This window comes from Urocampus carinirostris, chromosome 10, assembly GCF_059441175.1.
Source record: "Urocampus carinirostris isolate Australia breed hairy pipefish chromosome 10, RoL_Ucar_1.0, whole genome shotgun sequence".
Classification (NCBI taxonomy): Eukaryota; Metazoa; Chordata; class Actinopteri; order Syngnathiformes; family Syngnathidae; genus Urocampus; species Urocampus carinirostris.
In genome coordinates this window covers 44468527-44496280 of record NC_142358.1, presented here as the reverse complement: position 1 = coordinate 44496280, position 27754 = coordinate 44468527, and the positions used below count along the sequence as shown (strand labels likewise).

General features: G+C 50.2%; 2 protein-coding genes across 2 annotated transcripts; one reads left to right on the top strand and one right to left on the bottom strand.

Annotated features, from left to right (window-relative positions):
* The first annotated feature begins 1448 nt into the window (after positions 1–1448).
* or55e1 (odorant receptor, family 55, subfamily E, member 1) lies at positions 1449–6126 on the top strand. Its single transcript, XM_088346218.1, has 3 exons — positions 1449–1737; positions 3921–4410; positions 4989–6126. Exons 1-3 carry the CDS (start codon positions 1565–1567, stop codon positions 5298–5300), a joined length of 975 nt encoding a protein of 324 aa, XP_088202344.1. The 5' UTR covers positions 1449–1564; the 3' UTR covers positions 5301–6126.
* Positions 6127–7311: 1185 nt separating this feature from the next.
* Positions 7312–23631, bottom strand: LOC148359050 (leucine-rich repeat and fibronectin type III domain-containing protein 1-like protein). The gene is made up of 12 exons (XM_088346040.1): positions 23587–23631; positions 12215–12321; positions 11846–12115; positions 11348–11548; positions 10957–11123; positions 10647–10887; positions 10148–10360; positions 9763–10073; positions 9112–9295; positions 8862–9048; positions 8570–8771; positions 7312–7840 (listed from the first exon to the last, which is right to left on the bottom strand). Exons 3-11 carry the CDS (start codon positions 12104–12106, stop codon positions 8668–8670), a joined length of 1869 nt encoding a protein of 622 aa, XP_088202166.1. The 5' UTR covers positions 12107–12115; positions 12215–12321; positions 23587–23631; the 3' UTR covers positions 7312–7840; positions 8570–8667.
* Between the last annotated feature and the right edge of the window lie 4123 nt (positions 23632–27754).

Here is a 27754-nt window from a genome sequence, read left to right as displayed (position 1 = left end):
TGTGTCGCAGACGCGTTAACCACTCGGCCGCCGCGCCGCCCTCTAATAAGCCCTATCGAACACATTTTGCAGTTCTTGAAACCATTTGGTCGTTTTGGTGAGGCTGAGGCTTTATCCGGTGTTGGCCTATACCTTCCGTGTTGAACTCCCGGGAACAGGACTGAGTATTTGGATGAAGAAAAGAGCCGAGAAGCAGTTCAGTTTAGGACTTTTGGTACAAAATTACAAAATATAACAAAACAGAACCCTCTGGGCCAATTTATGGGGAAAGCTTTCCCCCACAAAAGGCATGCTAAAATGTCAAGCCGCTCTCTTATAGGACAAAACAGAAGATGAAATTGACATTGGTTTTCATTTTCCAGGGAGGAACTTTTTCACAAGTAACCTTTGTTCGGACCGGACCTCACCGGCTTTTGCAGGTGTTCTGATACGAGCACAGAAGACTCGAGGACATTCGGAAACACGACTGGGAAAGTACCCGATTGATGGAAACCTTGAAACGAATGAATGAATACAGAAAGTGTACGTACTTCATTCCAAAACGTAGATTAGCATGGGTCGCATTTCGAACAGCTAAGTTGATCGTGTGATTGATAAAGAACTCCTAGTCGAGCCTTTTTTTCCCACTCGGCGAGGCTCAAAACCTTCGGCTGTTGATATCACCCGCCGTGCGTCGGCTTATCCGAGCGTCGTGTTCTTCTTCGCAAAATCTCACTTCTCTTCACTCGACATTTTGAATAGCTCATCTCGAGTCGATCTTATTGAGTCTTCGTGCGCAACGACCCTGCCGGGAGGTTAGCTTAGCGTAACGCGAGGACAGGCCGTCATTAGCGCCAAAGGCCTCCCCTCACCCCACGAAACGCTCGTTTGAAGCGAATGGACTTGTTTGGGGTCCGTTTGTTTGTTTGGGCCTAATGAGCTTGCGCTAACGAGCCCACGGTGCGTTGCGCAAAAGTTTCTCGTGAGGAAGATTTCCTCGTCCTGACGAGACCCGAGAGTTTAATTTAGTCCGGTCCGAGCGCCACCGATCGCGGCGCGGTCTCGTCGGGGACCGGACGCTTCTCGGGGGACCTCTCGAGGCTGGCTTATAAGAGCGCGTCCGCAGTCAAGACTACTACCTGTGACGGAGGACTTCGGACGGGCAGGGAGGGCTGCTGAGCGACTGCCTCGTTTCTGGACCGCCATTTTGCAGGTAGCGACATCAAACTGGGCTGAGGACGGGAATTGACTTTTCGAGCTCGCCCTGTCTTTTCCTAGCCTGGTGTTGGAAGACTGTCGAATGTCACTGCGTATATTATACATATATATATTAGTCCTAATTATGAGTTTTCTAGTTCCATTTGAATATTGAACCACTTTATTCTTTTGGTTATTGATTATGTATCGTAATAATATATCTCAAGGGAATTACTCCGAATCAAAACGCAAGCAGATCACAAGGAGAAAAAGGAAGCTAGCTGCACGAGGCCCACGTTTGGGCTTGGTTTTTTCGTCCGTAATCCGAGGACCGCTCCCGCCGAAGCGTCGGCGCTACCCGAGTAATCTCAATCTTGTCATCGGCAGGATGGGGTTCGGCAACCGGTCCCACGGCACCTTCCTGTTGCGGGGCTTCCCCGGTCTGGACGAGCGACGTTGGGTCCTGGCGCTGCCGCTAGCGGTCGTCTCGGCGTCGGCCCTGTTGGGAAACGCGCTACTGGTTTACGTGGTCATCAGCGTCCAGCGTCTACACAGCCCCATGTAGCTAGCGCAAGCTTACGTAGCTAGCACAATGTCCTAGCCTCAGGCCTTGAATGTGTACAGTGAACCCTGGCTCCGTCAGGCAGAAAGTCTCACGTGGCTAGCATAGCATCCTAGCGTTAGCCGTTTAACGTGTACAGTGAGCCCCGGCTCCGTCTTCGCGGTCGGGTTGGGGGTCTTGGGCGTTACGTATCTACGGTAATCCCTTGCTTATCCTAGTTTACTTTTGGCGGTTTGGCTTCTTGGCAGGTCTTCATCGTGCAGTGGGTTGTGCGTTCCGATTGGCTAAACACTCGCCCCTTTCCCGCCCGTGTCTGCCTGCGCGTCGATAACGTCGCAATCCGAGTTGTACCGTTACGTAAAACAGCTCGAGAGTCTTCCATAATTTTTTTCAGTGGGTTTTTTTTCGTGTCATATTTGGTTGTTTTTTTAGACTCTTCTCCCCAAGTGTTCCAAACATTCAAATTGATGGCTACACTTTTCCTTGACTTGCTGTTTTTTATCACGAATGAATTTTATTTCTCAAGATATTTATTTATTTTAATGTAAGACAAGAAAACACACCAGCTCGCGGTCGTATTGGATTTTTCAGTGTTTTTGTTTTTGGGTTGTTATTTTGGTCACGTTGTAGTCATTTTTGTCATTTTTTGGGCCCTTGTTTCACTGTTCTGGGGGACTTTTTGCTTGTTTTTAGGATTCTTTTTCCTCCGTTTTTTTCTCTGGTCTTTTTGGTAATTTTGGGGGAATGGAACCCAAACAAAAAAAGTAATTGTTGTATATGAAATAGTGTCAAATTCAAGCAAAGTCCAATTGGGATGCTAACCCTTTTCTTGGATTTCCTAATGCAAAAAAGAGAATATTTGCTAATGCAGTCTAATAAAAGCATCTGAATTTGTCTGAAAAGGTCTTTCTTTGGGATTCTGCCCGAGTGTCCCATTCTCAGAGCAAGCTAGTATTCAGGACCACAGAATGTGTTTTTGATAAGAAGATATCTCCGTAACGCGGATCGGAAAGACTATGCTAATCCACCAATGTCCAAATTTTGTCCCGAGGCTTTGCGCTAGGAAAGGTTCGGACGTCGCTCACGACGGAATCTGGCGCAGTCCGTCCTGCCACGGAGACCAGCTCCCGAGCGCCCAGCCCTTGGTTCCGCGACTCAAATGTTTTCAGCTTCGCGTTTGGTTTATGCCTCCTGTTTCACACTGGCGACCCAGATACTGTATGTGACTGACCTGGTTAATGTGCTGGTGGAAAATGGGGACAAAAGCAGGACCCCTTGTTCCAGAATTTGCACAAGGCAGAGAATGTGCACTTGTGATGACGGTACAAAAAAGGAGCAACGAGAACTGTACCTCTACTGACTTCCCACGTTACTGTTGACAACATAAAACTTCTGCTTTGTTTGCCCACGTGAGAAAACCCCCTAGCCTGCAATAAACAGGGTTCACTGTACTCACGTAGCATCTCCAACTCTACCTTGACTAATGATCCAAACTGGTCCCGGGACTGAGTCTATCAACAGCTTTAACCGTTTCCTGTATTTGGCTGTAGCCAGCAGAATCTGTCCCCTGTCTTCCTGCCTGTTCTCCAGGTCTCCCTTCTCCCCTTTCCTGGGCGAGCTTACTTAGCAAACCCAGGTGGTAGGGTGGAGGGAAACCTGGAATTTAAGCGGGATTTATGGTGCTGCCAGCAGAGCCCAACCCAGGTTTTGAGGTTGCTTAGTCTTGCATGTTCTTGAAGTTTTCTTTTCCACTGTGGTTGAAAAGAAAGTCCACTCAGCAATCTCAAACCTGGAAACCTGGAAAACATGCATGACTTCTGTTGCCACCAGCAGAGCCTGACTCAGGTTTTTGGGATGGCGCGTCCTGCCGTTTCTCTAGGTTTCCACTACGACTGAAATGAAAGCTCACTTGGCAAACTCAGGTGTGCTGGTGGAGAAAAACTTGGAAAATAGCAAGACTTTTAGTAAAAAAATAGACACCTGGTGGGCTTGGCTTAATACAAGTCGAATTGGCTCCATCACATTGGATTTGGCCAAGATCAGCTCTTGAATTGGCATCACTGGTTTTGGCTCCTGGAAACCTTTCAATGTTTGCTGAACCCTTTGTGAAACGGGGCGCTCGTAAGTCAGGGTTCCACGAAAGCCTGTATCATGCAGCATGTAGCGTGCGCCGTGTGCCCAGGTACCTGCTGATCTGCGCCCTGTGCCTGGTGGACTTTCTCGCCATCAGCGCCATCATCCCGAGCACGCTGGCGGGTCTGCTGGTGGACCCGAACCAAAACTCTGTGTCCTTGACCGGCTGCCTGGCGCAGATGTTCACCACCCACTTTCTGTCGTCGGTGGAGTCTACTCTGCTCCTGGCCATGGCGCTGGACCGCTACATGGCCATCTGCCTGCCGCTACGCTACAAGCAGCTGGTGGGCCGGCGGGCACTGCTGGGCCTGACGGTCTTGGCCTTGGCCCGGAGCGGCGCAGTCATGGGCACCCTGGTAGGCCTGGCGGGCTCGCTTCGGTTCTGCGCTTCCAACGTGATCCGCCACTGCTACTGTGACCACATGGCCTTGGTCAGCCTTGCCTGCGGTGATACCAGAAGCAGCGCCGCCGCCGGCGTGGCCGTTATCGCCTGCTTTGTGGGCGTGGATATCCCGCTCATCGTCTTCTCCTACCTCAAGGTTCCCATGCTCTTTATGTTGTCCACCACTTCGAATCGCACTTTGTTTGTGTGGGGGGAAAAGTGGCAAGCAAGAAAGCCAAAACCCAGCCCGAATTTGGCCCGAGGGCTACCAAACCGTCTGAGAAATGAAATGCATTGAAGACAGAGTTTTTATGTCTAGACCTGGAGAGTTTACGCCTCTGAAACTATAGGGATCTGAAACTGTCTGTCTAGGGAGAAAAACATGATAGTCCTTCAGGCTGGAACAATCAATGGCTGATCACTTAGTCCTCAAGAGCCGCATGTTCTATATGTGTTTGATTATTCAATTTCCAACAGAGGTGATACAAAAACATTAGCTTATTTGCAAGATGTGCGAGCGATAGCTTGGTAACAATCATGGTTATTGAAATCTCCTATATTTGAGCAGAGAAACTTTAAAACATGCAAGACACAGAGCTTTCGAGGACCCGGTTTGCCACCGCTGGTCTAGATGGTGAATTAGATTTGGCCACCACAGACAGATTTGGGTCCTTACTCGAGGTGAGGGTTCCATATCTATCCGCTTATCAAAATTTCCTCTCGATGCCGTCTCAGATTCTGGCGGCTGTGATGCGTGCGGCGGTCCACGGGGAGGAGCGCGCCAAGGCCTTCCACACCTGCGGCACTCACCTGATGGTAATGATGGTCTTCTACCTGGTGGGCAGCGTCACCTTCCTGTCGCACAACCTGGCGTTGCCCATCCCCACTGACGCCAACAGCGCCATGGGACTCCTCTACATCCTCACCCCCGCCGCAGCCAACCCCCTTATCTACGGCGTCCGCACCGCCAACATCAGGGACGGATTCCGAAGACTGGTCGGCCTCAGGGAAGCTGCCAAAGTCCTGCCTGCCGGTGTATCTGCGTGAAATAGCTACATTGTAGAATCCCCACCAAATACAAATGTGTGTGTCTGGATCTGGCAAGCTACCTTACTGTCGCACGGATTGGTGCTGCCCATCCCCACCGATGCTGATAGCGCCACGGGGCTCCTCTTCTCCTTCACCCCCGCCGACCCCTTTTTTTTGCACCGCCAGCATCAGGAACGTATTCCGAATACTCGTCGGCATCGGGGAAGCCGCCAAAATCTTACCCGTTGCCGCCGGCGTCTCCACGTGAAACCGCCAAATTGCCCCGTAGGATATGCTCCAAATATAAGTGTTTGTCAGGATCTCTCACGCCACCACGGGGTGCCAACCAGGTATGGAACTGGACGCATCTCTTCCCAATACCGCCACACATCATCCTTTATAAGAAGGGAGGCAAGCCTGTCCCTGAGGGCCGTACATCCTTCCTATTTTTCTTGATTTTTTTTTCTTCAACTCGGGCTAATCAGCCGATCATTTGTATTACCTGAGTTGAAGAAGAAAAAACTCAGGCAATCAGGCAAACCTTCCAGAACCGGAGAGCCCACCTTTGCTTTATATTGACTGCTTGGAAAGCCAAAGGTCATTGTTATTACCGCTCCGTTTTCCAGTTCGATCCTGTTTACAATTGTGATTATTGTCCAGTTGCATGCTGGTTGCCACTCCTCTGTAAACTTTGGCATCCTTTTCTAGTTGGGGCAGGTTTTTTGTGTGTTTTTCACCGTTGACTTTGTGTTTTGTTGTTCAACATCATCCTTTTTTTTCAAGCACCCCAGCTTCTGTTCATGCCTCCCTGCGTTTGGTTCCACCTGAAAACACAACAGTGTGTGTGTGTGTGTGTGTGTGTGTGTGTGTGTGTGTGTGTGTGTGTGTGTGTGTGTGTGTGTGTATATGTGTATATATAAAAGCACCTTTGTCATGATCAAGGTCTCCAGCGTACACCAGAGGGCGCCAACAGCCAAGTGAATTCAAGTCTGTCACATTTTGGGATTGTTTTTTTTTTGACCCCCACTGCCGCATCCCATCCAAAACTGCCCTTCACTGCTAATGACGGCTCCAGACGTCAAAGGTCCCTTTTCAATTCCAGACCAGTAAGGGCTGATAAGTTGATTCCCTTTTTCATATGTGACACAAAAGAAATCGCCTAGGATGCCCAGTTTGTTGTTTAGACGATGATGAACTGTTTACATCATTGTCAGCCAATCGTGTTGCTATTATTTCATTCACACACCCTTTAGGGCAGATCTGCTTTCTGTAACCTAAAAGATTTAGCAAATAAAAAAATTGTCTAGCTTTTAAGCCCCATTTCTCATTTATTTGTCTGAACTTTAAATGAAGTCGCATTTCCTTGCCTAGCCTTTAAGTCCTGTTTCTTTGTATAGCTCTTGATTCGAGTCCCATTTCTTTGTCTAGCTCTTGAATCAAGTCCCATGTCCTTGACTAGTGAAGTTCCAACTCTTTGTCCAGTTTACTGTTTGTACCATTGTCACCATTGACCAATAACGTTGATGCTCTTTGATCTGCACACCCTTAAGGGCAGATCTGCTCTTAGAGCCTTTGAGATTTAATAAAAAGAAAGGTCTCAGGGGAGAAACTTTAAAACAAATCGGAATCTCTTATCTGAGGGTTGGGCTCTCCCTTTTCTCCTGGCAAGTTCAAAATCCATTGATGCCTTCTCTCCTCATTTTCAGGTTCTACTAAACTTGAAATTGAACCATGGCTATAGATCTCAAATCTCATTTTCTTTTATGGAAGTGTGCTGGCAATGTGTTGAATGGGACGGCAGCGAAGGAGTTTAGGACCTTGTATAAAATGACTGCCCCTGCATTCCCTTTGTCGGATCGTTGCTCTCCGTGCCGGTTCTTGACTCCTCGCAGGGAGTTTTTGGACCCCGTTTGTTTTGAGCATTTGATTCCTTCCTCCCTATGTGATTCTCTTTTTGTACATGCCCCCAATAAAAACGCTCCACTCTGCTCGCGTGTCTGCGTTTGGGTCCAATCCGTGTATCATAACAGACTTTCCAGTAAAAATATTTTATTTCCTTCTTTACAAATTCCACGTTAATCTGAGTGAAAACCAAAATTGAACGAAAGCAACTAAAATGTGAGTTCAGCGGGATCGGCTGAAGACGATGTCATTGTTAAAAGTTTTGATTCCCTCGCAACGTTTCTTCTTGTGACTTCCTGGAGAATTTGTGACATAGTCCAAAATAAAACCAAAGGTTGGCACGGAGTGACGTTAAAAACCGGCTGTTCCTCCACAAGAGGACTTTCTTCTCCGAGTTTGGCTGAACGCTGCGGGCGAGTCGACGCTTTATGAAGAAAGTTCCCGATTGGCCGATGTGGCCTGTGCAAGTGGTCCCGGCGGAACGTTCCGGGGGGGGAACCGTCTTTTGCGGAGGCCGTTTGTCGGACCGTACCGTCATTTTTGGGGTCGCGGGTGCCGGCCGGGTCGGGTTCCCGCGTAGTCCCGGGACCAGTTCCAGACCGTCCGGTGTGGACCGGCGTTGGAGGCTCGCTGTCATCCACGGACCAGGAAGGCACCTGCAAAGCACGCGCACCTGCCTTAAGATGCTTGAGGGATAGCGGGCGCAAGGATGATCGTGTTAATAATAACACATGACGTTAGGTGTTTCACTGCAGGGGGCGCTCCAGGTCCGAAAAGCGCATCCCTCCAAACGAAGACCGGTTTGCGTACATGTGACTCAATGGTTTTGATCCAGTGTCCGGAACACTGGATACCATGAACAAAAAGTGACACGAATTTCAATGGAAGTAAAAATCAAATATAAAGAATTTTCCCCCCAAATATACTCGTAACATAATATGAGAACTTCATTCTCCACTCCAAGAGTAACATGATATCCGTTCTTTGTAACCTTGCTCGCCATTTGGGTGCTCTAAGCACAAATGCTTTATGGTACCCAAACCCTATCCCCCAACCCTAACCCTAACCCCCCTAACCCTATCTCCTAACCAAAACCCTTAACCATAACCCTCAAACTGTATCCCCCCCAACCCTAACCCAATCCAAAACCCCATCCCTTTAACCCCTAACCCTGAGCCCCCAACCCTAATCCTATCCCTTTACCCTATTCCTTGACCCTAACCCCCCTTACCCCCCTAACCCCAAATCCTTAAGGCTAGAATAACAAATCTGCAAAATGTCATGCATATTATCATAAACATACTTGTGAAAAAGAAGTGAAAGGGAAAAAGAAATCAAGTCAAATATGGTAAAAAAGGCAAAAGCCACATGACAAAAATACTTACGGGTGATTGGTCCCTGGCACTCGGAGGCCGGCTGGGCCGGCTCAGCACCGGCAGCGAAGCAAAAAAAACGGGGAGGGGGCGCTATTGTCTGGCGGTGGTCATTGCGAGGGGCTAGCGGCGGCGGCGGAGGCGCTCAAATCCACCACGGTCGTTCCTCGAGGACCGGCGACGTCCGCCGACGGCTGCTGGCCTTTGCGGGCACCTGCCAAACCACAGGCCGGCGGCCATTTTCCACACGGACATCAAAAGCCGCGCCGCGGTACGACAGGTGTCGGCCGTGCCGGAGATTCACCTTGGTCCGCTAGGGGCGGAGCTCCGCCCCCATTGGTCTGCGAGCAGACGTGGGCGTGCGCAGCGTCATCGTGCTTGTAGTGCTGGTTGCCGTGAAGTTTGTACTTCATCAGCAAGATGAAAATGAAAACCAGGACAGACGCCACGATGATGCCGCCTAGGATCAGGATCATGGTGCCGCCCAAGAACTGAAGGGAGAGCCCGGGTTAGGGTCCTGACGTAGCGAGAGACCAAAAAAAACGTCCCCCTACCTGGTCTCGTATGGAATGGCATCGTCCGTACTCGGGTTCGGTGGCGAAGGCCACGCAACCCACCATTTTGGTTCCCGTCAAGGCGGTGACGCCGTCCTCGTAGACGGCCAGGACGCACAAGTCGTAGTCGCGGGAGGAGGCCAGGTCGCTCAGCAAGAAGTACTTGTGATTGGCCGGGATCATTCTGAAAAGACCGTCAGCCGTTCGTCAATTTGCTGCCACAGGGTAGGGATAGCTGTTTTAGCTTTAGCCTAACTTTCCTCTATCTACCATCATGTTCTTGCAAAAAACCTTAACTCTAACCCATGAGTATCGGTGAGGGCAGGGATGGAGATGGACCAGTAAAACAATAGTTTGTGCCTTTTGGGCTAAGCTTTGTTGCCGCAGCCGACCGACAGCTACAGTTAGTGGGCTAACCTAGTCCTCCTACCCCTTCCCCCCTAACCCTAGTAAAACCTTTGTTTTGGCCTTTCGAGCTCAGGTTTTCGCACAAACAACCAACAGGTACAGAGAGTGACCCAACTTTCTTACCCATATCCCTACCCCTCTAGTTCTTCCTGACCCCTAACCCTAACCAACCCTAACCCTCTAACGATAATCCGAACGGTTAGGACTAACCCCTAACCTTGACTAGCCCGGCTGACCTCTCACCTGTAGATGAGAATGTCGTCTGCGGAGCTGTTGTACTGGATTTGGTAGGTACGCACGCCAGGAACGTGATTCTGGGCGGGCCAGGTAATGAGGGCCGTGCTGGCCGTCAGTTCCGACACGCTGACGCGCTGCTGGGCGCCGCGAGCCTGCCCCGCGCTGGCGTTGGACTTAATGGACGTGGGCACGTCCGAGGGGCCGGGCTCAGCGTCCGACTTGGGCTCCGGGTGCGGCGAGGGGTTGACTACCAGCTCCACAGGCGCCGTGGCCTCTCCGGCCGCGTTGGACGCGATGCACGTGAACTTCCCAGAATCCTACGGGGGGAGGTTAGCACTTAGCCCTTAAGCTAAAAGGGAGAAGGGGGGGAGTCCCGTCTGGCCCCACCCACCTTGACGGAGGCCTTGAGAATGTCCAGTGAGCCGTTGTCGTAACAGACCGTGCGCGAGGTGTTGCTCATCAGCTTCCCGTCGGGACTGACCCAGTGGGTGGAGGGTTCGGGGTCGCCCACGGATTTGCAGCGCAGGCTGACTTCCTGGCCCTCCATCACGAACATCTTGGAAGTATGGCGAGTGATCATCGGAGGTTCGCACACAAACTCCTCCTGCAAAAGCACCGGACATACGCAAATAAGGAGGCGGCGAACCGGACCAGACGACACACCACCAGAAGAATGCTAACCACCACGCTATTCCCGTGCATTGAGATTTTTTCTCGCCGTCACTGACTCTGAATTTGCCATTTGCTGTCACAAGACTCCGCCGATCAAAAAACAACCAGGACGCTTCATTGCGCGTTACGGTCAACCGTTAAATATGGCCGCCTTTCGATCGCTCACGTAGGGTTCAGGTGTGTACGAGCCGGCAAAATGAAACAAAAAGGTGACAGACCTCTCTGATGGTCCAGAAGTACTTCCCGGCCAGGTCTCGAGGCGAGGCGCAGGTCTCCAGGTCGTCCTCGCGGGTCACCCTCCGCAACCAGACCAGCTCGCAGTTGCAGTGCAGCGGATTCCCGCCAAAACTCAGAACCAAGGAGGTCAGCGGCGAGCCCTTCATCTTGGCGTAAACCGGAATGCGCAGGAAGAGCGGGTCAGGCGGAATCTTCTTCAGCTTGTTGGACGTCATATCCAACCTGGACGAGACAGAACGTTGTCAAAGGAAAGGCAGAAGCCACTCATTATGCGGGAGTTTTGAGGCATACCTGGCCAGCTTGTGGAGGTTGGAGAAGATTCCTTCGGGAACGCTCTCAATGAGGTTGTGGTCCAGGCTGAGGATGTTGACGCTGACCAGCATGGAGATGGTCTCCCAAGGGATGTCCACCAGGTTGTTGTAGCTCAGGTCCAAGTCCTCCAAGGTCTCCAGGAAGTCCTGCCGGGACAAGGTGGCATCAGAGTCAACCCCAAAGCTGGGAAACATGCCATACATTCGGAGTCTTTTGGAGCTTCCACTAAGTAAGATAATCGACATGAGGCAAACATTTGTCCAAATTGGGTACCGTTAATGAATCTATCATCGGTGGAAGGGCTTAGGACCAGCATGCAATATCAACCGTTGACTGCAAGCTCCTAACAGAAAGTGTAAGATGTTCTGACCTGGAAAGCTCCCTGTGAGATGCGGTGCAGCTGGTTATTGGCAAGGATGAGGTGTCGCAGGTTGACGAGACCCTGGAAGTGGGCGTCGTCCAGGCTGGTCAAACGGTTAGCGTCCAAGTGGAGGGCGTGGAGGTCCTGGAGGTCAGCGAACGTCAAGGGACGGATCTGGCTGATGGTGTTGCGGCTCAGCGTCAGGTGGATCTGCCCAGACGACAGCGAGGGTAAGGTGAGGTGCCGGCCCACGAGGATCTCATCGTTATGAGAGTTAGACCAGAGGTGGGCACTTTGGTCCTGGAAGGCCGCGTGTCCTTCAGGTTTTTTTGATGTTCAAGTTCTTCAACTCAATGATACGGATTATCAAATCGTTTCTGAGGTGGAGCGTTTGGGACTCGGTTGTCCACCCCTGCGTTGGACATGGATCAAATCTGACGGAAACGCTTCCGTTTCTACAAAGAAAACTCATTTTTCCGGGCCGGACCGAAGAAGGCGACCACCTACCAGGCTGGACATGTTGGCAAAGTCTCTCTGCCTGAGGGTGGTGATGAAATTGTCCATGAGTCGAAGCTCGGCGGTCTGCCGGTCGATGTTGGGCGGCACGAAGAGCAAACCGGTGTTGGCGCACAGAACGGTGTAGGACGGTAGAAGGTTCTGGCAGCTGCAGCGTTTGGGACACAACATGGAGGACGAGGCGCCCCCCGGCGGGACCAACCACAACGCCGCCAGGAGGACGGGTAGGGGCGGACTCCACTCCACCCCCATGCTCGCCCCCTGCCGGCACACAACACAAAACGCAACGTAGAGTCTTTTGATCTCGCCTTCGCCAAATGAAAGATCGTGACGTCACTCGACTCGGCCGATCGGAAGCACCTGAGCAACAACGGGGCGGAGTCCTCTTCACTCCAGGTGAGGCGACGGAGGAGGAGCTAGAGGCGACTCCAAGCCGTCATCGGTCGGTCCTTCTGACCTAGGTTGGCCTGTGGAAAAAAGAGAATCGGACGAAGGCTTTTCAAAAAACGTTTTGTTTTGCGTGCGCATGAACGCCACACGGCGGTCGGCCATGACGCTGGGCCCAAAAGGAAGCCGGAGTTGTGTATCGGGCCCTTCGATGAAATGACCGAATAATGACGGGACGACTGAAGTATTCATAAAACCGGGTTCGAACACGGGCAAATTTGTGCACTTTGGGCGGCAGTAGCTCAGGAGGTAGAGCGCTGGTCTCGGGATCAAGGGATCCCAGTTCGAATCCCGGCTCGTCCGTGTTACATGTGGAAGTGTCCTTGGGTAAGACACTGAACCCCTAACACCCCCAATAAGCAGGTTAGCGTCTTACACGGCTGCAATACAAGGCGGCTGTTGGGAAATGTGGAGCAAATTGTAAAGTGCTTTGGGAAGTCTTTGACTTGAAAAGCGCTATATAAATGCAGATCATTTCAGATCATTTCACTTTTCAAGGACTTACAAATGAGGGCTGAAAAGGCGGCAGAGAAGTAAGCCATATATTTCTAAACCACAGCTCCAAGGAAAAACTATGATGCAGCATAGTGCCAGATTGCAACACGGATGTGTCTCACGAGTGGTTGCCGCGGTATTCGACCAAAATGCATTTGCTTGTCATCGTTCCACCAGAATTAAAGGAAACTTCAGCCACCAGACTTTTGATGCCAATTTATAAGGTTTTAGATAAAGAGCTTGTAGACTTTTTTCATGGCCATAATCAAGCACTTTAAATTGCTCATTTTCTATTTTTTAAAAGAAAAACTTGGACATAATTATAAGGTCAAAAATAATTATTGCTTAAATGTGTTTAAAGGGACAGTGCGTAAATAAAAACTCCATTCCGAATATATCGATTGATTGAAATAAGGAGCAAAAATACACAAACTAACATACAAATGTCCATTTTTTTAAATACTGAAAGGGCGAGAAATTTTGTTTATTTTTGTTTTTACATAATCTAGAAGGAAGCTGACGTGATTGTCTGCCCTCTTGCTGCTGAAGGTACCCCAAAAAGACCTTTTTTCCTTCCGTGTCGCTGTTTGACATTTTCTAGTACCATGAAAAAAAAAACGTGGTGTGAAAAATGTGTTTTGCAGAGCCACAAACAAATCTGCAGTCGATGGATGTATGGAATTTGCACTCATCCCGACTTTGAGATCTTGAGTCAATGGCTAATCCGTTTGTCTTGCCCAAAATGACGCAACTCGCTATCGTTTTCAGTTGCAGGAAGTTCTTCCCATTAGGAACGCTTCCCGGACCATAAATGATCGGTCATTCTTCTTGTTTCAGGTTTGACAGTGCCCTGTTTAGCTGTAGCATAGAGGTCTCAGGACAATTTCCTACATTTTGATGCATACTTGTTAAGAAACACGGCAACAGTTTCAAGCGTTCGCAAGCACTTTCCATCCCGGAAAACAGGATATTCGGATTCGAGCTTTTTCAAGCCCGGCGTGCCGTCCGCTAGCGTGCCGGCCGTTTTCTTCGGCAGGCGGCGGTGACATCGCCTGCCAGGTGAGGGACACGCACGGGCCAGCGCCAACAGAAGACTTCCATTAGGACGCTCTGGGCTTTATTTCGAGACGGCACGCACTCGGGCCAAAGCCGATGGAAGCCGAAACCTTGAAGATCTTTTTTTAATGACCGAGAAGGGACTGAACAAAACAAAACAAGGTTGTGCTTTTATTCGCGGCGGGGGAGGGGGCCTGGGAGCTCTGGCGGAGAAAAACAGGCCACTTTCTATGAAGTTTGAAGGAAAAGGTCCGCAGAGAACATGCCGACGAAACCATCGTGCTACGGATGAAGACGAGGACGCCCCCGTGGTCCAAATTCCGTCTTGTTGACGAGAATCCGAATACTTCGCATCTATATTAGTCTTCTGCCAACACTCATGCATCACACCTCTCTCTTTTATATGCATTTAAGATCCATCGCTTCCCAACATAATGACCATTTCCCTATTTGTGGCTCTGGGAAGAGAATGCGCAGGTACTGAGTCAAACCTGGCTTAGGGCACCGTTTTCAGAACTGATTCTCTTCTTTTGCTCCAGGTTTTTTTAGCGGGCCGTTGGCATGTCCAAAGCCAGTCCAGCTATAGAGTTAGCTGGCTTTCCTAGCGTAGAGAAAATGCCCGACCGACTCCACCCACAGAACAATCCATTCACAGGAAGCGAGCGGACTCTCCAGCTGTATCCTAAAGATTCCGAACCCCAGAGTCTTCATATGGAATCAAAAGATTCATGATCTGCATCCCTGTGTCACGTTCATGCCAGGAATGAGTTCACTCCGTGTCAAAAGGATATTTTGCCTTTCCTCAATCATTAATAAAACCGTGATCAAAATCATAACCGAGCGGTCGAAGGACTTGATTTTGGAAAGCGCCGACAGGAACTCCCTGCTCAGATCCTTCAATCCTTCGCTTCTCACGTTCAAAGGAACAGTGTGTATGTGTGCTAGAAAGCCCAAAAAAGAATACAAACTACGGAAGATTTCCTTCCATTTTATCCTCGGCGTACTCTTTGCAGCAAGATGGCAAACAAGGACGTCAGCTCCATTCGCTTAGGATACGGTTGTGCTGTTTTCTTGACCTACAAGTCATTTGGAAAAACGCACGTTGATACGATTGCTTGTATTTTTTTTAAATATTACACACCGTCCCTTTAAGATCCAACATCCAACAACATTGTGTCGTCGCCTCGGCAGCCGGCTGACGGAACGTGACCCAATTAGCGAGCTAAACGGACGCCGTTGGCGAGCTAAACACAGATGTTAGCGATGCCGCTAACGGAGGCGACGGAGCGCGACGAGGCCTCGCGTCCGTCTTTTAGCGCTCGCGTCCGTCGGCATCGCGTGTTGACGTTCCCGTCAGCGCCGACGCGCGCTAACTCGCTCATCGGCGACCGTTAGCTTATCGTGCGTGTGCGCGAGGGGGCAAACGCGATGCTGCGGAGCATGCTGGCTCGCTCGCTTGACTGGATCGACTTGTCCATGTATTTCTGCTCCACCGACTTGACGTGAATCCGCGCGGCGCGTCTTTCCCGTCTCTTTGTCTCGGAGTCTTTGGTGCGCGCGAGCAGCGTTGGTGTGCGACGCCGTGTTCGTGTCCTTTTCGTCTGCGGAGCGACGTGGACATCCGTGCCACGCTGCTTCCGGGCACCAGAGTCCGTACCCTGGGCATCCGCGGGTCGACTCTCGCGCGACGGCGCGCGCCTCGCTCGGTCGAGTGTGCCCGAAACGATCGAGGCTCGGCATTTCCTCCGCGATTCGAGCCCGACCGGGGGGGCTCCGGCACGCCGATATCCCACTCCGCCGCACTGCGAACGTATTCGGCTGCCGACACCGCATAAGGCTGTACTCGATCTTCTCTCGCTCCACTTCGGAACGGTTTCTGTCAGGAAGCCCCTCGGGCGGTGCGGAAGAAAATTGCAAAAACGCAGCTAAGTACCGAAAACGCCGGCGCTTTATCCGCTACGCAAGAAGTCAAATAGCGGTCCGGGATGCAGGTGAGGACTCACTAGAACCAAAAGCCTAGGCGATAGTCCGACAGTCGGTGAGGCAGTACCGGTTTTCCACGAGGGCAAGCGTGGCTTGAGTACACTCGATTGACAAAATCCTGGGATGAGAGCGCCCGCGACGTGGCAGAAAAAGGCAACCGACTAGCAAGGAACCAAAGGGTCCGAGTGTTTAAACAGAGGTGTTATTGGAGGGTAATCGGGACAAATGTCACCATATGCGGGGCAGAAATTAGAGCCCGGATGTAAGTGACCACATAAGGTAAAGACAAAGAAGAGAAAGAGCAAGAGGAAAGATAAGCAGGATGCAGAAGGTGGCAGTTTTCTTCCTCAAGAAGTGGCGCATCCTTCGACGAAGCGGCGAGGGCTTCTTGTCGGGCCGACCCGGGCGCTCGTGGAAGTTTTCCGGAGCCTCGTCATTTTCCAGCCGCTCCTCCCCGAACGGCCTCCGAGGCGCCGCGCTTCCCCGTCTTTGCCGTTCGCGGTCGGCGCCATCTCGGCCGCCGTCGGCACGGGGCTCCCTCCGCGGATGTCGGCCTTAGCGTGAGCCGACATCTGGACGGCGCCGGCACGTGACGGCCCCGAGCTCAAATAGGACAACCCTAACCCGAGCGCTAATCCAAACGGGAAGGATTTCGGGAAAGCCCCGACGGAAGGAATCCAGATGCGTTTTCTTCGGACAAAAGCGAACCAGAAAGATCTTTGGAACGGCGTCTTCTTTGGGATCGGCCATGGTTTTTTCTTTCTTGCACCGATTCCGGAACCGTTTTGAGCCCGTAACGTAAGCATGGCGCGGGACTGATATGCAATAGTATCTACGGGTTCAACGTTGAGCAGACAAACGAGGAGAGAAAACATCCGTAAATTTTGAACGCGCGAGGAGAAAACGAGAGGACGGTCCGAAACCCTGAAAATGAGACCCGTTCTTAAGTTTGCGATTTAAAATGGAGATCGGAACTCGCGTGAAGAACTGTACCGGACAGTACAAAAACCCTGCGGGTGGACGATATCCCGTTCCGAGGACCAAATGGTTAAGTCGAACGGACACCAAAATTAGGAGAGAAGGCAAAGAGAAGAGGGGAAGTTGGAATTGCCATCAGCGGTTGTCCTTTTTGAAAAGCTTAATGATGAGCTTGCCTCAATTGGCAGCGTTTTCTTGGCGTCTGTGCCGACGGTTCAAATGCAACCTTTTCAGTCGCTTGTCTTTTTGAACCTATTTGGACTCGATTTTCATCTGTTTTTTTCTACAAAAAACATCCATCCATAATATCTGCACCGCTTATCCTCACTAGGGTGGCGGGGGTGCCGGAGCCCATCTCAGATGTCCTCGGGCAGTGGGCAGGGGACGCCTTCTGCTGCTTGCCAATACAGACACATACAACGTACTCTCACTCAGAGCGAATTCGGAGCAGCTACTTTTACGGTGAAAAGCCGGGCAAGCGCGGGGAGAACGTGCAAACTCCCCACAGGAAGGCCGGTAGCCGGATTTAAATTCGTGACCTCAGAAGTGTGTCGCGGACGTGCCGACCATTTTTCTGTTTATTTCCTCAAAGTCTAATGGAGCCAAGAGCGAAGCGCTCCTCCAACCCGAAAGCCTAAGCCAGGCTTCTTATCAAGCGCCAGATTTTCACTCGATGGGATTCTTTCTCCTTAGCGGCGCGATCTTAAACGGCTTCCTTGGACAAAAACAAACTATGAGATGGATTTCTCTCATCGGCGCAAAGACCGTCGAGAAAAAGGACAGAACATGCTCACGTGTTGCCGCCTACTGATAGAGCCGAATGTTACGCTCGAGCGATGCCCGGAAAAGCCGAAGACACCGAAGGACGGCATCGATCGGATGGGCCGATTCCCTGCCGCGCACCGGACGAGATTTCGTGGCACACAAGGGGGCGCTATTTGGCACTCTGTTTGAAAAACCGTGCCACGAGCAACGGCGCGTCTAATGACCGCCATGAAAAGCGGGTAGCGCTCCTCCACTACTCCAACCGCCTAAATCCACTATGTTATCACTAAACCGTTAGGGACGTAGATAACCCAGGAAAAGGCTTCAGGCTTTATCACACGACGGCACGATCTCTACTCACAGTACCGGGAACAAATGCAAAGGGATGGCGAAAACGGTGATCTCCAGAGATATAACTTAACAATCGTATTTATCTCTGAGGGTCCGGCGGCGAGGTGTCGGCACTCTCACCGCCGGGACGCGGGTTAGATTCCCTCCGCAACGACGCGTCGCTGTTTCGGTCAGCGAGGTCACGATCCAATACTACAAAAGCTGGCGTCGTATCGCACCGACAGAAATACTCGGGCAGCTTATTTATTATAAGCACATTTTAAATTGTCTGCCTAATTTAGGCTTTTTAAGGGCGTTTTAAGGGAGTCAAGCCAATAGGTAGCGCCACCTAGCGTATGCCAAAGGAGGGATGTATGCGCGCACACACACACGCAGGCGGCCGCGGGTGGCATTAGTAGACCGGGAGACAAAAGGGGGATTATATTCCTGCGCTAAAAGGCCGGATTAGTCATCTGCTCCCCTCAATAATTCATGTTGTTTGCGGCGGCCATGACAGGCCAGGCCGGGGACTCAGCGGGGCTGCGCTAGCAGGATTTAGCATCTGCGCGACGGGGAACGTAAATTCCCGACGCTCCCGGGGCCCCCGAACAACGACCCGAGGACAACTCAAACGGCGGCCGTAAATCCCCCTCCCCAGAATGCCTCAAAAAAACAAGAGCAAGAACACAACCAAACTGACCGTTGAAAGGCCAGCAAAACATGACCCCAAAAACCATCCAGAAACAAACAAAAAACGACCTCAAAACCTTTACAAGACAATTCAAAAAAAACAAGACCGGGAAAAAGCCCTGAGTAAAGAATCCAAGAAGAACTGAAAAATGAGCAAGAGACAAGCCAAGTACTTGTGGTAAAAGCCCTTCCCTCGGACCTTTCTTTTTCTCAAATAAGCTAGAGGTTGCCCTCAACGGCGCGGGGGTCAAAGAACGGCGACGCGATCGGACAAGAGTCACGATGATGTCACAACAGGGTCCAATATCCTTTGGTTCTATTTTGGCGGCTTATTTGGAGCGGAAACCTGGCCCAACGGAAGCCAGAGCCACCAAAGCTTCGGGGTCCCCCAGAAAACCTTTTGGTTCTGCAATGGGTTGTCCTCCGCCCCGAAAAGTTGAAAGAGACGTATTGGACCGAACACAAATGGCCAAAAATTCAAAGCTTTCTAGAAAGAAAAAAAGAGTGTCGGGTCTCTCCCCCCCTACGGAAAGCATTTGATTTTCCTTTATCAAAGGTTATCAAAGCCATCGGAGCCTGCCGCTGTTATGCGGAGAAACGCGTCCCTGCCGAGATTTGGATCCCCTGGCTACTATCACCACTCTGACCTGCTTTTAGCTCACTTTGATATGACTTTTTGGGAATGTCATGGCCAACGTATAACTTCAACCATTCCGTCTTTGTATTTGTTGTGAATGGAATCCAACGGTAATGCACACCGTATACAAATCACTTTTGAGAACTGTTATGCACTCTACCATAAAGCTTATTAAGTTAAAATAAGCTTTATGGTAGAGTGCATAACAGTTTTAATACGAGCGATTTGAGTCGAAAAAGGCTAAATAAACCTGTTACCTGCTCTTAAGTGATTTCTGTACGGTGTGCATTACCGTTCGATGACATTCACAACAAATACAAAAAATGGAATGGTTTTAATTGTTTTACATTCCAACGAATGCAAGACCAAGTGCTTTTGGTGATATGTTCGCCGTTCGCGAAAAGTCATATCAAAGTGAAATCAAACCAGGTCAACGTGGTGATAGTAGCTAGGGGATGCAAATCTCGGCATAACACCGGCGGCTGCCTTTTGGGGCCCCACCTACTGGGCCCTCGCAAACCAGTGCCTGCCCATTAGATTGGACTTTTGCTAACGCGCGCCATATTCAGAGCAGGGGTGTCAAAGAGGCGGCCCCCGGCCAGATCGGGCCGGCCAAGGCTTCGAATCAGGCCCGCGAGACGACACCCGACAACACTTCCGAATACGTCCACCGGATGGCACCGGAGCCCAGCGCCACCCGCAGAGTGACTGGTGATGATTCCTTTTTTCTCTATTGTTTGTCTTTCTTTTTTCCTTTCTACTTCTTTTGCTTTGTTTTTCTCCCGCTTTCTCTTTCTCACTTATTTTCTCTATTTTCTTTAGAGTCCGCGCGAGGCCGCTCTCACCTTCAACCGTTTTATTTGTTTGTTTTTTCGAGCGGACGAAGAAAAAGTCTTTCATCGAGGACGAGAGCGAACGCTGGTGAATATTCAGCAGCCGAGGCGACGGTTCGCCAATATTCAGCGGATGAATAATTGACTTCCGAAACGGCGCCGCCCTCCGACGGAATTCCTCTGGCGTCGGACCCGACTCCCCAAAAAATCCCTACTGGTTCGAGTCAGAGGACGAAAGGGAGTACGGGCCGCCGTCTCAATAGTGCAGCTGCCCGTCTTTCTGCCTGCAGGACCCCTTGTTGGCATTTTCTTTGTAAATGAGACACTACTTGTAAGGAGAGGAGACAGCCGTGATTTTTTAAGTCAAGTCAGGTCCCGTTTATTTGTTTGGCCCTTAATCACAAAGAGTCTTAAAGGGCTATTATTAACAGACTATTATTTCAGACTATTATTACTATTATTATTAGACTTGCAGGAGACTGCAGCGATTTCTCAAAATAAGAAAAGTCCGAGCGGTTGTGAAGGTCCTCCCCAAAATCTACAAGAGAGAAGGCGTCGCCGATTTTGGGACTCCCACTCAAAAAGAAAGCCCTCCGGATTGACAATTTCTGGCCAGTGTGTCGGACGCTTCTAATAAAAAGAGAAGACATCGATGGAGTCGGAACAGTCGAGAGCGACCGGACCTCAGATAAGAAATTCCGAGCCGTTTTCGAGAGCCTTTCTTTTGACCTGCAAAAACAAATCTACCCCGGAGGGTGTGGAGATCAAAGAACCACAAAAGTGACAGTCGAGTCAATACTAAATAATAGTCCCAAAAAAAAAACAACTGTGCGCAATGAGAATAGACAATAAAGCCAACTACTTTGGCATCTTTGCAGGGTTAGAAAATAGCGCCCTTGTGCTTTTCATGGCGGACATGCTCTCCCGTATTCGCCGAGAATTTATATCTCCTCATTTATTTTTCTCTAACATCAAAGCGGCGCCGCCGCGAGCGGCAGCCTTTCCAGCAACTCGGTGTTATTTCACACTTTATCTGAGTTATTGTTTTAAGGGTCCGCTTCTATCTTTGTTGTTTTTCGTCCCGTTTGACAACGACACTTTGCATGACTTTCTATCCTATCCTCATGGCTTTTAACGCACAAAAATGCATTTATTCCAGGAATCGACCGCTTGCCTAGAAGAATTCTCGTGCCGGCCCTATCCTGGATGCAGTGCCGGAGCTAAGGTGAAGGCTAAACGGCTAGCGGCATTATAAGTCTTGGGTACCGTCCGTAATCATTTCAAATGTGAACTCTCTACCAAATAAGACCGAGGAACTGGCCGTGCTGGTGAAAAACATCAAAGCGTACAGAGAGCGCAGTTTGCTGTGTTTTACGGAAACGCGGCTCACGTCTTCTCGCATCCCAAACGCTAACGTGGAGCTATCGGGAGCTAGCCGGCTTTAGCGCTGTAAGACAGAGACAAGAAAGCCTGCGGCAAACGGAGAGGAGGCGGACTCGCTATCGACGTGAAGACGAGGCGGTGTCACCCTGGGCACAAAGAGTACCTTCTGCCGCAGGGACGTCCAACTTTTGGCCTAGCGTATGACGCCATCCCCTCCGCTGTTGCTAAACGACAACACAGCACCCCGAGGCCATCCTGTTCATCTGTAAATAAACAACACAAGGATACTGCTGGAAGTGTGAATTTCCCTACGGGGATAAATAAACGATCTATCCATCTATCTTGTTTCATCGAAAGAGCGCATCTATCGCGTACCAGACGGGCATCTTCCCTCCGAACGAGTACGACGAAAAGCGTTAGCGAATGGTCTCTGCGCTAATGTTAAGAGTTGAACGGGGGAAGTATTCTGTCGCCCTGTTTTTGTCGGCGTGTCGCTCGGACGCCGTGCCAGCTCACCCGCCGTCCGTCCGTCTTCCGGTGCCGTCGACGGAAACTAAATTCCCCTGTCCGATCCGCCGCTCGCGCTAGCGGCGGATTAGCGCCGGGACGGAGGCTAACGTGGCTCGGTACGCGCTAGCGCTCACAAGGTGACCGGGTTTTCCACGCGAGGGACGCTAAAACGAGACGCTCTGTCAGCTTTTCGCTCCTCCGGCGGCTCGGTCGGACCGTCGGTCGGACCGTCGGTCGGACCGTTGGTCAGTAGCCGCGTCCTGTCGGACGAGCAAAAAGAAGGAACGCGATCGGGATCAAGAAAAACAGGAAAGGCTTCTCAAAGCAGCGGCTATTTTTAGGGAGCCGGGCCGAAAAAGACGTATCATATTTAACCGTGAGATGTCGACCGCTACAAAGCGCAAGGAAGAAAACGGACCAAAGAAACTCAAATTCATCAAAATGCACATTTGTAAAGATGTTTTTCTGGCGTACGCGGGTTATATCCCATCAATGGAAAAAGACAAAAGGAAAATAATGGAAAAGAAAACAGGAGGGAAAAAAAGGAAAAAAAACAAACGGAAAATGAAGAAAGAAAGAGGGAAAGCGAAGCAAGAAATGGAAAAGAAAGTGGCCGAATTGAAAAAAGGAAAGAAAAGGGGAAACGACAGCAAGAAGAGAAGAAAAAGGTCAAGTTTTAGTATTCTCGGGGGTCCCCTTAGCGACAAAACGGCAGCTCCGTGTCAAACGGATACACATTTCTCGGCGCACGTTTCGTTTTTGGGTTTTCCCTCAAATCAATATTGGGTAACAAAGCCGCTTTTTCATCCGGAGGACAGACGGGAGCGATACGAGGACGAGAAAGACGGAAAGGACATTTTGACCGGGACAAAAAAGGAGATATTCCAGGTTTGTTTTGAACCACGAGGCGGCGCTGAATAAGGCCCACACGCTGTCCCTTTAACATGACCCAAAGACAGAGAGGAAAGAAAGACATTGAAAAAAAAAGGGATGTTTAATTTCTACGACGGCGCGCCGGAGGTTTTTGGCTTGGTTTTTTTCTAAATGATACGCGCTGTCTCACGAACGCGTCCCAAGGAGCGAGAGGAAAGAAGAAAGGAGTTTTTTGTCACCGCAAAAAAAGGGGGGGACGTTTGATTTCCATCGGGAGACGTGCTGCGCCATTGCCAAATCCCGCACTGGCACACAAACGCGTCGGCGGCCTCTCCCGTCTCACTTTTCTTTGATTTACAGAAAAGAAAAGCATCAAGTCTCCGATTCCGCAAATAACACGACACGCGCCTTCTCCATTGCCTTGTTTGTATTGAGTGAGAAGAATGGTCGGAAAGAAAACACATATGAGATTGCGGCGCCCCCTTCTCCCGTTTCTCGTCATGCATTAGAAATGAGGCAGCGCGGGCGAGTGCCTCAACACATTTGGAGGGGGAGGAGGAGGAGGAGGGGGGGGGGTGTTAAGCGGGCAGTTTATGATATCAGCGCATGTATCGTTAACCGCGGGCGGGAAGGCGTCTGATCGGATGACAATTGGCGTCCCCGCCGATCGAGGAGAGCAAATCGGAGGCCGGCGTCTCCACCCATCCATCGATCCCCTCATTCGATCCATCGATCCATCCAATGCGACTTACCGTCATCGGGGAACCGGTTAGCGATCCGGGATTTTTTTTAAAAAAAGGGGTGGGGGGGTTTAAAGTCCTTCCAAAAAAAAAAACGTTTTATGGGAGAGAGGGGTTGGTGGTGGAAGGGGGGACAATCTAGTCTGATCTCCAGAAGAGTCAATCCCACAACCAGAACCAGGAGGCTCGCGCAAGGTGGAGGTCCTGAATCCGGAATCCAGAATCAGGGCGGGGTCCAGCAGCCCGGGATCGATCTCCGATTGTGGTCCGGGACGGGCCACTCATCAGGTCCACTTTCGCTCTCTGGCGCCTCCGCAGTGCGCGTGAGCGCGCGCCCGGCCCCAGCCTGCGCGCGCACGTCTCATTAGAAGGCGCGCCGCCGCCTTCCACCAAATGGGATCCCTTCTCGCCTTCCTTCTCGTCTTCCCTTTTTTTCTCTTCCTTGCTTGGGCTCTTCTGCGTCCTTACTGGGAAAGTCGGACTCCGCACGCGCGCGCTCACGCACATAAACACGCGAGGAACGTGCACGAACGCCGAGGCCAGTAAGTAGTCGTGTGTCGTTCGCAAACAAAGCGGCTCTGTTTGCCGGCTCACCTGCGAACAGGACGCCTCTTTTTTTCTGGAGGATGGGATTGGTCGATATGAATTTTCTCCCCTCGGGGATGAGGTCCTGTTCTCTCCTACTTCTTTCTTTTTCCCCCCTTGATTTTTCTTTTGGAGTTTTTCCTTGCCTTCGTGGGGCGGCAGTGGCTCAGGAGGTAGAGCGCTCGTCTTGGGATCAAGGGATCCTAGTTCGAACCCCGGCTCGTCCGTGTTACATGTCGAAGTGTCCTTGGGTAAGACACTGAACCCCTAATACCCCCAATAAGCAGGTTAGCGCCTTACATGGCTGCAAGGCCGCTATTGGGAAATGTGGAGCACAGTGTAAAGCGCTTTGGGAAGTCATTGACTTGAAAAGCGCTATAGAAAATGCAGATCATTTCATTTCATTTTCGTGTGGCTTTGAGATCAGGGGATGGTGTCCTCATAGTCTGTGCAGCCCTTTGAGACTCTTTGTGATTCAGGGCCAAACAAATAAAGATGACTTGACTTGTCTTTCACCTTTTTTTTACTTTGCAAAAGAGGAAGGTTGACTTTTGAATTTTCTTGGTTTGTATCATTCCCTGCGCTTTCTAACACGTTTTTAGGTGCGCCACCCGACGCGGCGACACTCATTTCTCATATGGTACACACTGTTCCTTTAAAGCAGGGATGCCCAACTCAATTGCACAAGGGGCCAAAATTCAAAACCCACTTAAGGTCGCGGGCCAAACATTTATTGAACACACTTCAACTGAATGTTTTTGGAACATAAATAGGAATAAAAACAGACAAGAATATTCCATTTAAACCTTAAATCACGTCTACAGTATTTATTATTTTGCTGTAAATAAAAATATCTGGTGAAATGATACAACTTAGAACTTCACTTAAACAACTTAACATTAAAATAACATTCCGATTCCTTTGCTCCTATGTCAATGTATATATTAAACAAAAACTGAAATATCCCAAAAGATTTTGTTCTCCTTAATATCTCCTGTCAAAAGTAGAAATATGAAAATGCTACAAAACCTGGAAATATACATAAAACATGTATTTTTCAGAATTAACAATTCTTATCATTACGTTTTCTTTGCTCTTATGACTCAAAAGCTTCGTCTTCGGCACATTTATTTTGGATGATTTGATAAACATTATGAAAAGAGAATCATGCCAGAGCCCCTGTCCCAAAATCGACAAACATACCACTTTAAATTTGTCTCTTTCTTGCAATGACTCAAGATCGGTTCAACTCATTTTGAGCCTTTTTTTTTCCATACATATTGGTTTCAAAACCAGATGCAAGCATTTATTTTGTCAAAACGTCACAACATTCTGCAAACAGGGAGCCTGAGGGGCTTACCTTTGGCGAGAGATGGGAGGGAGCGCTTGCGCTTTTTGCATAGCGCTGCCATCCCTCCCACTCACCCGATCAAATCACTTGAAGTTCTCTTCCGCTGTTTTGGCGTATTTACAATTTGTTCCGTGGATTCATCATAAGGTATCTGAACACTGAACATAGATGATGGAGTGAGCTTTTATAGAAAGGATTCTTTAACGTTGTACAGCCAAAACGAGATTTTTTTTGTGTGTGGCACCTTGACTGTAAATCGTAGTGAAAACGTGCCCTATGTATTCTGAAAAGTACTACAATTCAGTCTTTGTTTGGCTTTGCATGTATCTGAATAGGATCAATAATTCAAGTTTTGAACGAGACGGGCATTCCTAACAATAATGTCAAATGGTCTTGCGGGTCGGATACGATCACACGGCGGGCCGGACGTGGCCCGCGGGCCGGGAGTTTGACACAGGTGCTTTAAAGCAACGCGTTCAATCTGAAGAGTTGTTCTGGCGCCGACTCTTTTTTAGCCGGCGCGCCAAAAGAGCCGCTTCTCGAATAAGAGCTGGAATGGCCATGACCAGTGAGGCGGAAGCGAGCGGAAACAGACGGTGTGGAACGGAGCTGCAAACAAGCCCCGCCCCTTTCCCCGCCCACTCCCCCATCTGTCACTCAGGTCGATGGCCAGATTTCTCCCTCACGATCTCCAATGGTGACCTTTTTTATCCTTTTACGCTGGCTTACCTGGTGAATGGCTTTGACTTACAGCGAAAGGAGAAGACCGACGACGACGACGACGGAGGCCGCGGATTCCTCCCTTCCCGGGTCAGTTCCGATGCCAACTCGTGCCAAGCGAAGGTTTTCCTCCCTTTCTTGCTCGGATGCAAAATGGCGGCGATCTGGAGAAGGGATCCCCGACGTTTTGGAGCCCAATATTGGCAATTCTTTGAGTGAGGGAGTTTGAGAGGGAGAGAGAGAGAGAGACAGTGAGAGAAAGACAGTGAGAGAGAGTAAGAAAGAGACAGTGAGAGAAAGACTGTGAGAGAAAGACTATGAGAGAAAGAGACAGACAGAGAGACAGACAGAAAGAGACAGACAGTGAGAGATGCAGAGAGACAGTGAGACAGCGAGAGAGAGAGAGTGAGTAAGAGACAGTGACAGAAAGACAGTGAGAGAGAGGGAGACAGTGAAAGGAAGACAGTGAGAGAGAGAAAAAGAGACAGTAAGACACAGAGTGAGAGACAGAGAGTGAGAGGCAGAGTGAGCGAGTGAGAGAAAGTGGGAGAGAGAGTGGGAGAGTGAGAGAAAGAGAGAGTGAGACAGTGAGAGAGACAGAGAGTGAGTGAGAGACAGTGAGAGAGAGTGAGAGACAGTGAGAGAGAGTGAGAGACAGACAGTGAGAGACAGAGACAATGAGAGAGAGAGACAGTGAGAGAGAGACAGAGACACAAAGAGAGACAGTGAGACAGACAAAGAGAGAGACAGAGAGAGAACAAGAGAGAGAAAGAGAGAGGGGGCATATATTTGAAGACAAATTACAGCAAAAGCGCCACATACGCTCTCCAGACTTTCATCTGTGAAAAAAGAAGAATGGCAGAGCCTGTGACCCTCATGACGAGAAGTCCACCCCTTTAGCTTATCTCTCGACCGCAACGACTCAAGATCCTGGAGGCCGATTGGGACGGCCATTTCTTACATCACTAATGGCGCAGACAGAATTGTCTTGTAAATCCGGGGCCCCGGGGAGGAGCCGGGCCACGCCGGCCCCGGAACGCCTCGGGATCCCGTGGGACGAGTCGGACGAATCCGGGGCCTCCCCGCTGAGGCCGCCGTCCCCGCGACCCCGACCCAAAAAAGCGGAAAAAACGGATGGACGGAGTGTACGGCGGTAACTCTACCTACAAAGGTTTTAGGTTACAAAGTATCTGAAGGAGAAAATCTTGTCTCCATTGCTAAAGGCCTTTCAGACTACACCTTAGCATCGGGCTGTGCCTTCACGCGTACGCCTGAACAATATTTCCTTCGTTGACGCCGTGGTTGTCGTCTCCCTTTTCCTTCCCCTTATTGCGAACTTACCCGAGGACATCGTTATAGGCAGAAAGAGGAAAACAGAAAAAAACAAAAATGAGACGCGGTCCCCGTCAAACACGCCGATCGACCCAACAGGAAGAAGAGTCGGCGCCATCTATGCTGTGGTTTTTCTTCTTCTTCTTGGCAGTATTTTGCCAAAGGAAAGCAGCGCACTGAGGAGCACCGACC

Bases quoted from the DNA above. Each gene is read 5' to 3' on its own strand.
- LOC148359050 (XM_088346040.1), bottom strand. From the start codon at position 12,106: ATGGGGGTGGAGTGGAGTCCGCCCCTACCCGTCCTCCTGGCGGCGTTG. The intron at 10,074-10,147 runs GTGGGTGGGGCC...CTCCCCCCGTAG, and splicing joins TTCTCAAGGCCTCCGTCAAG to GATTCTGGGAAGTTCACGTG. The intron at 9,296-9,762 runs GTGAGAGGTCAG...CGGTCTTTTCAG, and splicing joins GACGACATTCTCATCTACAG to AATGATCCCGGCCAATCACA.
- or55e1 (XM_088346218.1), top strand. From the start codon at position 1,565: ATGGGGTTCGGCAACCGGTCCCACGGCACCTTCCTGTTGCGGGGCTTC. The intron at 1,738-3,920 runs GTAGCTAGCGCA...CCGTGTGCCCAG, and splicing joins CAGCGTCTACACAGCCCCAT to GTACCTGCTGATCTGCGCCC. The intron at 4,411-4,988 runs GTTCCCATGCTC...ATGCCGTCTCAG, and splicing joins TCGTCTTCTCCTACCTCAAG to ATTCTGGCGGCTGTGATGCG.